The sequence below is a fragment of the Pelobates fuscus genome, chromosome 5, assembly GCF_036172605.1.
Source record: "Pelobates fuscus isolate aPelFus1 chromosome 5, aPelFus1.pri, whole genome shotgun sequence".
In the NCBI taxonomy this organism is placed as follows: domain Eukaryota; kingdom Metazoa; phylum Chordata; class Amphibia; order Anura; family Pelobatidae; genus Pelobates; species Pelobates fuscus.
Window position 1 is genome coordinate 291,615,150 of NC_086321.1, and position 15,422 is coordinate 291,630,571.

At 42.1% G+C, this 15,422-nt stretch overlaps 1 protein-coding gene across 1 annotated transcript; it reads left to right on the forward strand.

The window, feature by feature from the left end:
- The first annotated feature begins 2,741 nt into the window (after positions 1 to 2,741).
- F2RL3 (F2R like thrombin or trypsin receptor 3) lies at positions 2,742 to 14,607 on the forward strand. Its single transcript, XM_063457320.1, has 2 exons — positions 2,742 to 2,862; positions 13,091 to 14,607. Exons 1-2 carry the CDS (start codon positions 2,769 to 2,771, stop codon positions 14,179 to 14,181), a joined length of 1,185 nt encoding a protein of 394 aa, XP_063313390.1. The 5' UTR covers positions 2,742 to 2,768; the 3' UTR covers positions 14,182 to 14,607.
- The last annotated feature ends 815 nt before the right edge of the window (positions 14,608 to 15,422 follow it).

Below are 15,422 nucleotides of genomic sequence, written 5' to 3' on the forward strand. Positions count from 1 at the left end.
CCTTCTTTTCTTTCTACTCATTGCTGCCCTTTCCAGCTCATTGCTGGCCCTTTTGCTCCTTCTTTTACTTTACCTTTGTGCTCCTTCTGATTCTTTCTGCTCCATTACTTTTGTGCTCCTTCGGTCCCTTCCTGCTCCTTGCAGACCCTTCCTGCTCCTTGCCACCCCTTTATGCTCCTTGTAGACCCTTCCTGCTCCTTGCAGACCCTTCCGACTCCTTGCAGACCCTTCCGGCTCATTTCTTTTCCTTTCTGCACCTTCTCCTACTTTACCTTTGCGCTCCTTTCATCCCTTCCAGCTCCTTCCTGCCCCTTTCTACTCAATGCTGCCCCTTCCAGCTCCTTGCTTCCCCTTTCTGCTCCTTCTCCTACTTTACCTTTGTGCTCCTTCTGATTTGTTCTGCTCCTTCTGTCCCTTCCTGTCCCATTCTGCTCCTTGCTGACTTGTTCTGCTCCTTCTGTCCCTTCCTGTCCCATTCTGCTCCTTGCTGACTTGTTCTGCTCCTTGCAGACCCTTCCATCTCCTTGCTGCCTATTCCAGCTCCTTGCTGATCCTTTCTGCTCCTTCTCCTACTTTACCTTTGTGCTCATTTTCATTTGTTCTGCTCCTTTACCTTTGTGCTCCTTCTGTCCCTTCCTGCCCATTGCTGACTCTTTCTGCTCCTTGCAGACCCTTCCTGCTCCTTGCAGCCCTTTCCTGCTCCTTGCTGACTCTTTCTGCTCCTTGCAGACCCTTCCTGCTCACTTCTGTTCCTTTCTGCTCCTTCTCCTACTTTACCTTTCTGCTCCTTCTGTCCCTTCCAGCTCATTGCTGACCCTTTCTGCTCATTGATGTCCCTTCCTGCTCAGTTCTGTTCCTTCTCCCTTCTGCTCCTTCTCCTGCTTTACCTTCCTGCTCCTTGCTGACCCTTCCTGTATACTGCCCCCCATCCCTCACTTATCTGATCTGTAGGCTGCCCCCCATGCTTCACTTCCCTGATCTGTAAGCTGTCTCCCCATGCCTCACCTACCTGATCTGTAGGCTGACCCTACCCCCCATGCTTCACTTGCATGATCTGTAGGCTGCCCCCCATCCCTCACTTACCTGATCTGTAGGCTGCCCTCCCCCCATGTCCCACTTACCTGATCTGTAGGCTTCCCTTCCATGCCTCACTTACCTAATCTGTAGACTGCCCCCCATGTCTCACTTACCTGATCTGTAGGCTTCCCCTCCATGCCTCACTTACCTACTCTGTAGGCTGCCCCCATCCCTCACTTATCTGATCTGTAGTTTGCCACCCCATCCCCCACTTACCTAATATGTAGGCTGCCCCCATCGCTCACTTACCTGATCTGTTGGCTGCCCTCCCATCCCTCACTCACCTTTTCTGTAGGCTGCCCCCCCATCCCTCACTTACCTGATCTGTAGTCTGCCCCTCCTCCCCTCCATCCCTCACTTACCTAATCTGTAGTCTGCCCCCCCTCCCCTCCATCCCTCACTTACCTAATCTGTAGGCTGCCCCAGTGGCGTGCACACAATCCATGGGGCCCCTGTGCGAAACTGATCCAGAAGACAACTCTTGCCACTGTAAACAACAACATGGACATTAAGTACAAAGCATTGTATTTTGAAAAAACATTTAAGGGAAGGTAAAAAAGAGATAACATTGTCTCCTGTATGAGTCAAATATTGGCAAAATTAAAGTGTTGATGCTGTCATATCCTACCATTTCCCACCATCCACCACTTGTGACAGTTGATACGAACAATTAAATGTGCATTCTGTGTTTCTGGCATCTATTTCTGTGTCCACGCAAAGATCTGTAAAGGATATATGGTCTGGAGTGACTTTTAACTGGCCATGATAGAAATGCCACTGTCTTGACCTCTCACACATGAGAATACAGTAGTGCTCCAGCTATATATAGTCAAGTTGGGGGGGAAAATTCAATTGAATTGCACAAATTATTATTTTTTTTATTTGGTCTTCAATTCAGCCCCACATATTGTTTAAGTGATAAACCCCTTTCCTTCTGCAAATTCTTTCCTAGCTTATCAGGCCAATTCATGTTTTACAGTTATATGTAATGGGAAATCCGAATCAACATTTTTGGTAAAGAGGGCTAGGGAGGCAATTAAATAAATCCCATGTTGATGAATTAATTTAAGCCAGTGGGCGTAGGGTTTAAAACTAGAATTCAGTACAAAGTTTCCATTATTATAAAAATAAACAAATGTACTGTTTACGACATACATATATTATGAATATATGCAAATCCTGTTAACCATTGCTGGTGTGATTTATTATTCAAAAATAACCCCTGTTGCTAATGCCCAGCAGTGGCATTGGTATTCAATGGGTTTATTCATTAAACTGTAAATCATTGTGAAATGTAATCTAAATTGTAAACTTTAGTTAAGTTTACCTAAAACTTGGAAAGTTTTACTGTTTTACCCTAGCTTACAATTTTATTTAAATTCATCACAGTGCACTGTTGAGTGAATGAGCGTCAACTTTTTTTTCACGTTATAAGTAAAAAATTTTAGCTCCATGAAAAAAAATGTCACTGTTTGGTCATAGGAGAGAGGAAATGACCCCATTAAGTCCCTTAGCAGAGCCTCCTCATTACATCTCTAATAATTTAAATGACTCTGCACATCTGCTGCACACAGACAGCTCTCCCTCCCCCCCCACCCCCCCATCTGTATTTCCTCTTTGGTTTCCTTTTGTGGAAGGCTAGTAGTATAAACTGTGGAATTCTGGAAAAGCAGAGTCCCCTGTAATTTTTAATGATGGGATCCCCTCACTACATGTTGGCAATCTACAATTTCGTGCTGTTCCTGACTCTCTTGGGAAATTCATTATCTGCTTCGGATTACGATGGTAAGTAGCATTTCTAATTCTAACTAATGTTACTTTTTGTATCTGTTTTGTATATTAAACCCCGAGTGACTCACTGGAAATCGGAGTGGAAACTGCAAGCATGCATGCTTTAGGACATGGGTAGGAATCCTTTGGCACTCCAGATGTTTTTGACTACATCTTTCCTGATTCTTTGCCAGCGTTATGGCTGGCATTGTGGGAGACGTAGTCCGCAACATTTGGAGTGCCAAAGGTTTCCTACCCCTGCTTTAGGATCTAATCGTGTGCAGCTAATGGGTTTATTCAACAAAAAGTGAGTTGTTGTGAGTTATGAACTATTTCATAATCTCTGGTTCTGACCCAAAATTGGATCCCAGGATTATGTAGGTGGGTCTACAATGACTCAGTCAGACACATTATGTTCGTCAGGCCCCGGGCATCCCTTTGAGAATGGAAAAAGCCAAAGTAAGGTAATTTGCTAAATTGATGGTAATTTTGTTTATACTATTGTATATTTATATCACTAAGCCAATTGTATATTTAAAGAATGGGTCATCAATGTCATATATAATATATCATGTATATAATTTAGGTCACTGATTAAAGAAAGGTTACAAACCATTGGCTTAGATGAAAAATTGGCACCTTCTTGGTTGTGTTAGAGGCCTTTTCCATATAGTTTTTATTGGTCTAAATGTTCCCTGTCTGACAATGAAAGCTCACAGTTTTGCCAGTGAAAGCCAGTACACCCCTTAGAATCCGTGTAAGATTTGGAGTAAAGGCAGGATACAGTCCTCAAATTCCTCTTTGATTCCCTTTAGTTGTATCTTTACAATTGGCCATGTTAAAGGACCACTATAGTGCCACAAAAACACTTGTTTTCCTGGCACTATAGTGCCCTGAGGGTCCCCCCACCCTCAGGGTCCCACTCCCACCGGGCTGGATGGAGAGGAAGGGGTTAAACACTCACCTTTCTCCAGCGCCGGGCTCCCTCTGTGCTGGAGACTCTCTTCCTCCTTTCCCTGTCATCGGCTGAATGCGCATTCGCGGCAAGAGCCGCACGCGCATTCAGCCAGTCCATAGGAAAGCATTCTCAATGTTATTGTATGGCTACATGCAATAACTGTTATTGTATGGCTACATGCAATGTGCATTATTATTATGTTACCAAATGACCCATACAGCTGATTTGCTGCCAATAGATAAGTAGAGAAACTGGTTTATTGTCTGTATATGATTGTACACTTAACCCCTTAAGGACCAAACTTCTGGAATAAAAGGGAATCATGACATGTCACACATGTCATGTGTCCTTAAGGGGTTAAAGAACTGCTAGATAAGGATAATGGTCAGTGAGAGAAACTTGTTTTAGAAAGTTATGTATGGAAAAGGGTGGAACACTGCAATGGTTTGATAGCGATGTATGTAGCTATATCTTTTTTTAATTAAAGGAACACTATAGTCACCTAAATTACTTTAGCTAAATAAAGCAGTTTTAGTGTATAGATCATTCCCCTGCAATTTCACTGCTCAATTCACTGTCATTTAGGAGTTAAATCACTTTGTTTCTGTTTATGCAGCCCTAGCCACACCTCCCCGGGCTATGATTGACAGAGCCTGCATGAAAGAAAAACTGGTTTCACTTTCAAACAGATGTAATTTACCTTAAATAATTGTATCTGAATCTCTAAATTGAACTTTAACCCCTTAAGGACCAAACTTCTGGAATAAAAGGGAATCATGACATGTCACACATGTCATGTGTCCTTAAGGGGTTAATCACATACAGGAGTTTATTGCAGGGTCTAGCAAGCTATTAACATAGCAGGGGATAAGACAATCTTAACTAAACAGAACTTGCAATAAAGAAAGCCTAAATAGGGCTCTCTTTACAGGAAGTGTTTAAGGAAGGCTGTGCAAGTCACATGCAGGGAGGTGTGACTAGGGTTCATAAACAAAGGGATTTAACTCCTAAATGGCAGAGGATTGAGCAGTGAGGCTGCAGGGGCATGCTCTATACACCAAAACTGCTTCATTAAGCTAAAGTTGTTCAGGTGACTATAGTGTCCCTTTAAACATCCAGTACGGTGGGAGTTATTACGCTGGAGCATGTCACAGTCATTTGTGAAATTCCTATATATGATAATTTTACAGATGTTTTTTCACATGAGAGCGCTCCCAGATCTAAGAAGAATGTCTCAGACAGGGCCGACTGGGACAAAAATTCAGCCCGGGCATTTAAAGGGAGAGCAGCCCTCGGAGGGGTGTGGCTGTGGCAAATCTAGCCACTTATAGAACCGAACTGTATATTTCACCGAACTGTATATTGCTTTTTGCTGTTAACCGTATTGTGTAAGGTATGCGTCATTCGTGTGTTACAACACACGAATACCGCTAGTGTTCAGTCTGATTATCCACGAAAAGTGAATCACCGCATTGTTCGTGGAATAAGCAAAGTACCGAATGGGAGACCACCCATAGCAACAATGTATCTGTGTTAATTGCGGTCTGTTGCGGGTGGCCCCCATTCGTGTACCGTACACGAGGCGGCGGCCATCTTTGTTTGCGGAAAGCCAGCGGGGTTTTGTCGTCGAGTGCCTGGAACTAAATTCGGCTACTCGGCAACACAAACCCCGCTGGACTTCCGAGCCGTTCGGGAGTTTTCCGTTTTCAGGACTTTTATTCCCTCAGTTCATACAATCGTTTAAACTAAGTGGTTCTGATACGGGAAAATGAACCACGTTCGGTTATTTCTGCTGGGATCTGAGCGCAAGTTCCCTTGACTGTGCGCCCAGGCCCCAGCTATGTAATAAATATAAATAATAGCTGCCTAGCAGGAATATTATGTCGGTTATGGATTTTAATGTAAAAACTGTATTTCTCTGTACCAAGGGATAATCATTTTAGCAATGCACCCTGGGTTAATTATCTCCTTGGTACAGCAGTGTATGATGGGTATTGTGGCTGTAAAACTCAGTCCCCCATGTAGTCCCCTACTGGACAAACCCTGCATTGTGACTCGGGAAACCCCTTACAATTGTAACCACATAAATACTGTGCCTGTGATTAAAAACCTCAGTTGACCTCCAAGCTATGTGTCGTCTAGTTCTTGGGAGAAAGGGATTGTAACTACGCTACCTGGATTTTGCCTGCTTTGTACCTGCTCTATTCTGTCTGCCAGCTGAGATACCATGGATAATACTACTACTCCGCTACAGTGGCCCAAGAGGGTGCATGCTGTGTCATCACCAATGACATTCATGCCTCTCCAAAGTGGGCACATTTGTTTAATACCCCTCAGGGCAGTCCGCGTGTAGCGGGGGGGCTGATAGGCGATGTGTTTGTGAGGGGTAGACAATAGGGGTTGTTGTTTGAGGGTGGAATAAGAGATGTAGAGTGTGGAAGTGGGGCTGCAGAGTGTGAGAATGGACATGGGGCTGCATGGTGTGAGAAGGGACATGGGGCTGAATGATGTGAGAGGGGACATGGGGCTGCAGGGTGTGAGAAGGGGACATGGGGCTGCATTGTGTGAGAGGGGACATGGGGCTGCAGGATGTTCAGAAGGGACATGGGGCTGCAGGGTGTGGGAAGGGGATATGGGGCTGCAGGGTGAGAGATGGTGTCATGGGGCTTCTGGATGTGAGGGAGAAAGGGGCCGCAGGGTGTGAGAGGGGACATGGGGCTGCTGTGTGAGAGGGGGGACATTGGGCTGCTGGGTGAGGTGGGGACAGTGGCTGCTGGGTAAGAGGTGAGGACAGTGGCTGCTGGGTGAGAGGTAGGGACAGTGGCTGGTAGGTGATAGGTGGGGACAGTGGCTGCTGGTTGAGAGGTGGGGCAGTGGCTGCTGGGTAAGAGGTGAGGGGGCACGGGCTGCTGGGTGAGAGGTGGAGACAGGGGATACAGGGCAGGGCTGCCATCAGAAATTTTAGGGCCCCTGACACAGCTCAGGATCTGGGCCCCCGGGGCCAGCCCCGAGTCCGCCCACAAGGATGAAGTGTGTGTGTGTGTGTATAGTGGATGTAGAATGTGTGTCATGGACGCAGTGTGTATAGTGGATGTAGAATGTGTGTAGTGGATGTAGTATGTGTGTCATGTATGCAGTGTGTATAGTGGATATAGTATGTGTGTTATGGATGCAGTGTGAATAGTCGATGTAGTTTGTCTGTTTTGTGTAATGTATGTAATGTTTGTATGCATGCATTAGATGCGGAGTGTGTGTGTAGTGAATGTAGGTGTGTATAGTGAATGCAGAGTGTGTGTTTTTGTAGTGGATGTAGTGTGTATAGTGAATGTAGTGTGTATAGAGCATGTAGTGTGTTTGTAGTGAACGTAGTGTGTGTGTAGTGAGTGCAAAGTGTGTTTAGTAAATGTAGTGTGTTTGTAATGAGTGCAACGTAGTGAGTGCAACGTGTGTATAGTGAATGCAGTGTGTGTGTGTGTTTAGTGAATGTAGTGTGTAGTGAGTGCAACGTGTGTATAGTGAATGTAGTGTGTGTGTGTGTAGTGCAAAGTGTGTTTAGTGAATGTAGTGTGTGTGTGTGTAGTGCAAAGTGTGTTTAGTGAATGTAGTGTGTGTGTGTGTGTAGTGCAAAGTGTGTTTAGTGAATGTAGTGTGTGTGTGTAGTGCAGAGTGTGTTTAGTGAATGTAGTGTTTGTAGTGAGTGCAGAGAGTGTATAGTGAATGTAGTGTGAGTATGTCTAGTGCAAAGTGTGTATAGTGAATGTAGTGTGTGTGTGTAGAGCAAAGTGTGTTTAGTGAATGTAGTGTGTGTGTGTAGTGCAGAGTGTTTGCTTGTAAGGATGCATTGTGTGTGTAAAATAGGGCAGTGGGGAGTATTTTTTTTTATCTATTTGTGTTAATTTCAATTTTATTCCCCCCTCCCTGGTTCTTACCGTGCCGGTGGCATGGTGGAGGGAGCCAGACGAGGTACATTGAAGAGGGGGCAGCACACACTGTCTTCCTTTCCAGCTCCTCTCTGACTAACTCTCGCGAGACAGGCCTGCGTGCTGTGCGGAGCGTTGCCATGGTAACTCGTAACGGTAACGCTCTGTATGTGCACATAAGCAATGTGGGGCTCCTACTACAGAGTAGTTCGGGCCCCCCAGGACCGCCGGGCCCATGACAACTGTTATGGTTGTCATGCCCTGATGGCGGCCCAGGATATGAGAGAGACTGCTGGGTGAGAGCAGGGCCGGTGCAAGGATTTTTGCCGCCCTAGGCAAAATAAAGATTTGCAGCCCCCCCCCCCTCCCACTCACCCCCTCAGTGACATCGCAATGCCCCACCCACATGATCTGCCATATGAACTAATGCCAGTGCTGCACACAGTGTGTGTTTACATTTAAAAGCCTGCAAGAACAAACTATAGACACCAGAACCACTTTATTAAGCTGCAGTGGTTCTGAGGACTATAGTGTCCCTTTAATGTGAGGTCAATTACAGATTAGTGTCACTAATAATATACTAGATTGCCTACTTACAATCAGATGAGGATGATGATGGGCTCTAGCTGCAGTCTGGCTCCACTGGTCTGGTGTAGAACAGGATCTCTGGAGGCTGTTTGTAACTGTGGTCACAAAATGCAATGTTCTGGAAGAACGGGAAGCAGCTCCATTTTTTGGGGCCCCTTACACAGCTCAAGTTCTGGGCCCCAGGACCTGACGGTGAGTATGCCCATAAGGCCCACCCATAAGTCCACCTACATGTTCCACCCATGAGTTCGCTCACAGGGAGTGGAGTGTGTAGGGGATGTGTTATGTGTTACTGTAGAGGATCTAATGTGTGTGCTTATGGAATGTAGTGTATAGGGATACAAGTTTGTGTAGGTGATGCAGTGTGTTTGTGTTTAGTGGAAGCAGTGTGTTTTTGTGTAAGGGATAGAAAGCCGTGTGTGTTTGTGTACAAGGGATGTATTGTGTGTTTCTTGTTGTGTGTAAGGGATGCATTGTGTGAATCGGTGTTTGTATGCATAAGGGATGCAAAGTGTGTTTCTGTGTATGTAAGGGATGCGTTAAGTGTGTGTAAGAGATGCATTGTGTTTCTGTGTGTGTGTAAAAGAAGCAGTGTGTGTTTGCATGTGTGTGTAAGGGATGCAAAGTGTGTTTCTGTGTATGTAAGGGATGCGTTAAGTGTGTGTAAGAGATGCATTGTGTTTCTGTGTGTGTGTAAGAGAAGCAGTGTGTGTTTGCATGTGTGTGTAAGGGATGCATTGTGTGTTTCTGTGTATATGTGCAAAGGATGCATTGTCTTTATGTGTAAGGGTTGCATTGTGTGTGTGTGTAATGGATTGTGTGTGTGTGTAATGGATGCATTGTGTGTCTCTCTGTGTGTAAGGGAAGCATGTTGTGTTTCTGTGTGTATAGGGATGCATTGTGTGTGTGTGTGCGTAGTGTGAAAGAGCTCCCTGTCATGTCCCCTGTCCTATAGAGCTCTCCCTTCCATCCCTTAGAGATCTCCCCTGCCCCTTAGTGGTCTCTGCTCTCCCACCCACCTCCCTTAATGGTCTCCTTTTCTTCTCCCCCCCTGTAATCTTCTCTTCTTCTCCCCCCTTCCCTCCTTGTAATCTTCTCTTCCCCCCATCCCAGTAATCTTCTCTTCTTCTCCCCCCCTGTAATCTCCCCCCTCCCTGTAATCTTCTCTTCTTCTCCCCCCTCCCTCCGATATTCTCCACTCCCCCCTCCCTCCCTGTAATCTTCTCCCCCTCCCCGTAATCTTCTCCACTCCCCCTCCCTCCCTGTAATCTTCTCTCCCCCTTGTTCCCTGTAATCTTCTCCCCTCCTTCCCTGTAATCTTCTCTCCCCCTTCCTTCCCTGTAATCTTCTCTCCCCCCTCCTTCCCTGTAATCTTCTCTCCCCCATCCCTTCAATCTTCTCTCCCCCCCTCCTTTCCTGTAATCTTCTCTCCCCCCTCCCTCCAATCTTCTCCCCCCCTCCTTCCCTGTAATCTTCTCCCCTCCTTCCCTGTAATCTTCTCCCCCCCTCCTTCCCTGTAATCTTCTCTCCCCCCTCCCTGTAATCTCTTTCTTTACGAGAACCTTAGTTTAAGCTCTTTGGATCATTATATGTTAGATATTAACTTGATAAACTGGCATAAAAACCTTAATTATAAGATAAAATATCTCTACAACAACCATCAATTGAAAAGCTTTGAAGTTCTTAAAACTTTATTGGATTTACCTTCTAGAGAAATATTTAATTATCTCTGTATCAAGAGTTTTCTTAAAGATAACATACTCAGGTTAGATGGCCGTATGGGTAAACTGTTTAAAAAAATATTCTCCAGTTCTAGAGCAAAAAAGGTGTTCTCTCTTGCGACAGAGTTAATAAAACTTAAGGGGTCTCCAGATATTCCCAAAGCTCTAACTAAATGGGAAATCGATCTAGCAATACCGATCCCATTCAATAACTGGTGTAAATCCTTTATGAGGACTAAAAAAGCCATTCACTGTCTGAATATTCTAGAAACTTTCACCAAAGTCCTGTATAGATGGTATCTGGTTCCAACTAGACTTGCTAAAATATCCAATACCAACCCACCAAATTGTTGGCGAAGTTTTCACCCAGATGGCTCTATGCTCCATATCTGGTGGGCCTGTTCTAGAATTAAGCCCCTTTGGAATATTACTTTTGACCTTATATATAGGATTCGTGGTTTACGCTTAGAACATAAAGCTGAAATTGTTCTTCTTCATCTTTTTGGTACAGAAATAAAAAACAATTTGGGTATTGGTATTATACATTGTTTAATGGCGACTAAAATCTTAATCGCTAGACTTTGGAAAAGTACGGAGATCCCTACTAGAGACTTTAAAGTTAAAGCCCAATTATTATACCAACTTGAGATGGAAAAAAGGCTGACCCTCATGAACGATCATATTAATGCTAATAATATGACGTTATACTCTAACCTTATTGACAGGATTAGAGGGCTGCACTGAGGCGAGGGCTCCTTGACCATATATCTTAATATAAACCCTAGCAATATTTTTTTTTTCTTCCTGGACCAGTTATTGTTTTGTATTGTCTGTCCTATCTGTGTGGTATAGACTCTTGTGGGACCGTGATATCTATATAATATGACTATCCATACTAAATCTTCATGCATTAGTAAAGATATATTTGAAATTTTAATGGATGTAATGTACCATCTCTGTATGTGTCTTATTCGAGAAGGGATATTGGTTGTTCTGTATCTCTCCCGATTATCGTATTTTATATTTATAATGTTATAAAACTCAAAAAAATAATAACAAATCAAAAAAAAAAAAGAGGGAGGGGCAGGGACAGCTGGGTGATGAAGGGGGACATGGGGCAGAAAACAAATAAAAACAACTTACATACTCCCCATCCTTCTTCCTTACCTTGATCCTTGCCAGGAGAGGATGCTGGGGAGCAATTATTTTCCCTGGTGGTCCAGTGGAAGAAGTATCTGGTCTACACCCTTTGACAGGTATAGACCATGTGCACAGGGCCTGCCTGTGCCTCAGTGTGCAGGCTGGTGAGAGAGATCTTTGATCTCCCCACCGCACAGAACTCCCTCTGTGGGCCTGAGGTCAGGCAGCACCAGCCCTAAAGGGGCCAGCCGGGGAGATCCTTTGATCTCCCCTGTCGGCCTCGGCCCATGGCCATCACGGCCCACCGGGCACTTGCATTTTTATCAAATCCTTTAGATTGCAACACAAGCAGTATATAGCAGCAGCCAATCTGTAAAATTGAACCAATGCAGGTACAAAGCTTAGCTCCCTTTTGGCCATAGGCTGAGATGAGAAATGACAAAATACAATGTATTTCACCCAAATGCTTCTCCAAAAAATATATATATTTTTTTTTTTGGCAAACCTGAGTTTCGGCCGTATGGCAGTTCGGCTCTGCCAAATTTAATTAACAAAGAAAGATAAAGAAAAATGAATGAGACAAACATAATATGTATATAATTTAAACAAAATTAGTATCGGCGCTTAGTAGATAATCACTTATTTAAAAAAAAATATATATATATATAAGGAAAAAGCAAAAATATCAAAATAAAATAATCAGTTTCAAAAGTAAAAGTTCCAAGGTTAGTGTTTTAGAAGGGTATGTCCAGACTGTATAGGGAATTGTAACAGTTCAAGAACTGATTATTATATTGTGATATTGTTTCCTTTTTCCCTATATATTTTTAAAAACATAAGGGATTATCTACTAAGCGCCGATACTAATTTCGTTTAAATTCTTTGTTCATAATTTTAAAACTTGGGAAGGTTTTAATAGTATCTAGGCTGCTTCCCTTTATATGCTGTAGAGTGCCCAAGTGCACTTGTGTATCCATTTATTTACTTAATTTTTTGCGCTCTCTTATTTGTTTATAAAAAATACAATACTGTGTATATATTTTAGAGCGCACTAATTGGCACTTTTCCCCACCTTTAGGCTAGCAGATCAAGAGAGAAAAAGTAACCAATAGAGGGAGAAGCAGTAAAAAAAATCTATATTTATATATTATATATGCATTAAATAAATATAAAGATTTTTTTACAACTCCTCTTGTTGTCCCTCTATCTATCACTTGATTGGTGAATACAATCAGCATTTAGAAACTGTCCCTTGCCATCGTTCATCTCTTTTTGTGGCACCATAGGTGATTCGGCTACATTTGGCTTGGAGTTTAGGAATTTGACCATTCACCTGATTGGCCGATATTCAGACAAATTGCAGTTCATAACAAAATGAATCTCCAAGTATAGATAGGAGATGGTGATTGTCATTTATATATATATATATATATATATATATATATACATATATATATATATAATTATATATACACACCAGTAACAGAGAAGAGACCCATGCACTCCTATAGTTTCAGACACGATTATTGGAATATAAACACTGCAATGTTTTGACCCAAAAATGGGTCTTTGTAAAGCTTTTCAAGTAAATAAATAAAACAATAAAAAATGAAGAACACTATAATGTCACATCCTGCGCAATAGTGTGGAAATTTGTAAGAAATCAAAGATTATTGTCTCTCCTCCTTTCTCCTTCAGAGCTTATCTATCTTGAACCAAGTGCAATGAACTGTGAATGCAGACATCTCATGAACTACTTACTGTGGTCATTGACAAGAGAATGATAACCAAAGGTGTATAGGAGGAAGTTATACCATTCAATGTAAAAAACACTGGTTGTTTACATTTCAGTCATGTTTAATAAAACATGTTTCCTATTGATGGTGTCTATGTCATTCTATTACATTTTCTTACAGAGTATTCCAATGAAGACCAATCTAATGAGACAGAAGCATCTGACAACATCCTGTGCCCACGATCCATTCCAGGAGACATAGTCTTCATGGAGAACCAAACACTGCTGGCCATCTCCTCCTCATCCAGGGAGCACCTAAGAAGCTTCATCACTGTGATGATTATTCCTTCAATCTACACAATTGTATTCTTGGTGGGTTTGCCTTCTAATGCTCTTGCACTCTGGATCTTGGCAACCAAAGTGAAGAGGATGACCTCCACAATATTTTTGATGAACCTGGCAGCTGCAGATCTACTTCTAATCCTTGTTCTGCCTTTTAAAATATCATACTACTTTTTAGGTAATAACTGGATATTTGGAGAAGTAATGTGCAGGTCCTTAACTACTTTTTTCTATGGCAACATGTACTGCTCAATATTACTTCTCATGAGCATCAGCGTGGATCGTTACTTGGCAGTGGTCCACCCTTTCTTTTCCAGGACATTTAGAAGCAAAACATTTGCTATTGGCATGTGCTTCACCTCTTGGATCATCGCAATTTTGTCTACTTTACCCTTGGCAACCATTCGCCAGTCCTATCCACTGGCACAGACTAAGCTTACTGTGTGCCATGATGTCCTTCCTAGACAAGAGCAGGCAGAGTATTTGTTTTATTATTTCATGTGCCTCATTGTTATGGGTTTTCTTCTTCCACTGTGCATTATTGTTTTCTGCTATGCTTCTGTAATCCACGCCCTGATTCTAAGTGGAGACAAATATGCCTATGCTGTCAAGTTGAGTGCATTAGTTCTGATCATTGTGATTGTCTTCTTGACGCCCAGTAACTTGGTACTTTTGTTGCATTACTCTGAGCATTGCCTTCATTCTTATGGTGACCTCTATGCAGTTTACATGGTCTGCTTGGCAATCAGCTCTATTAACAGCTGTGTGGATCCCTTTGTATATTATTATGTGTCAGAAGAATTCCGTGAAAAGGTGATACATCAATTTCGAAAGAGCCCTAGACGGTCAGTCACATCACTCAAAACCTTCAAGGAAGTTCTACCTACTAGCTATTCTACTTCCCACACCCACTCCCACTCAGTGCTTTGATACTTTACTGAGTGTATGTTTCTATCACTTTGTGATGGTATAAGAGCACATAAAGCAGTGTTATAATGCTGTGGCAGATATTTCACAAATTACCTGCCAGTAAAAAGACTGCAGGCAAAAACTGCTTTCTTGAGAAGAAGACATCTATCTGCGTGGCAATGGGTGACCTGAATGAAGATCTCTGAGAATAAATAAATAAAACATCAAATAAATAAAACATAAATACACAACAGACTTTCAAAAGTACCAAAATAAAATGTTATATGCAGAAGTATGTATATTGCGGGGTAATATAGAACTGCATTAATGTCGGAATTGTTTTAATGGACAATGGACAAGAAAATGTTTCTGGACTGTGTAAAGGTTTCTGGACTCTGTAATTATTTAATAAGAAGAAATATGGCACCGGAATACACCAACAAACATCACCACCACTCCCAGCTGCTACTTTCCAGTTCATGAAACTATTAACTAAAAATACATTTGACTTTGACATTTCAACATGGCAAATGTGTTTTATGTGCAATAAACGGAATGAGAGCTATCACAGAGAAGATACTAGACCCAGAACTCTAGTTTTTTTCCAAAGATCACATATTTATTGGTGAGTAATACAAAAATAGACTCAACAAGCATATGGGAAGAGAACACTAACACTTAACATGTTTTTACCTAAATGGTATTAACACGGTTATTCATAACATTTGTAATAGCCAATCAAAATTCTTTAACTAAGTTTGGCTATTTTGGCCTAATATTTTATATTTCTTTCAATGACTTTACTTGCTTATTGAATAACCATGTGACGCTTTCCCCCAATCTCTAACATTAAAACATGCTTGGAATCTATAGTGCCACCAAAAGATGATGACGTAAAAGATGAAGAAACATAAAAATGTATATTTATGTGTGTAATTATGAAAGCCCATATATGGATCTGTATAATATTTTGTCTTACTTTATAAATAAATAAATAAAATTTAAAAAAATAATATATATATATATATATAGAAAAATACTGTGTGAATCTTTAAAAACAAACAGCAACAATTATTGTAGGAACATGTATAACCTAATGGAAATTTTTTTTGTACTTACCGTAGTTTTCTTTTCCTAATTAAAACAATGGGTGCATTAACTATTGGGAAGTTCCCCTCATCACAGCAGAAAAAAATAAATACATTATAATAATAGAACTGGCCACTCGGTGTGTTAACTAGCTCCACAACTCCCATAGATGA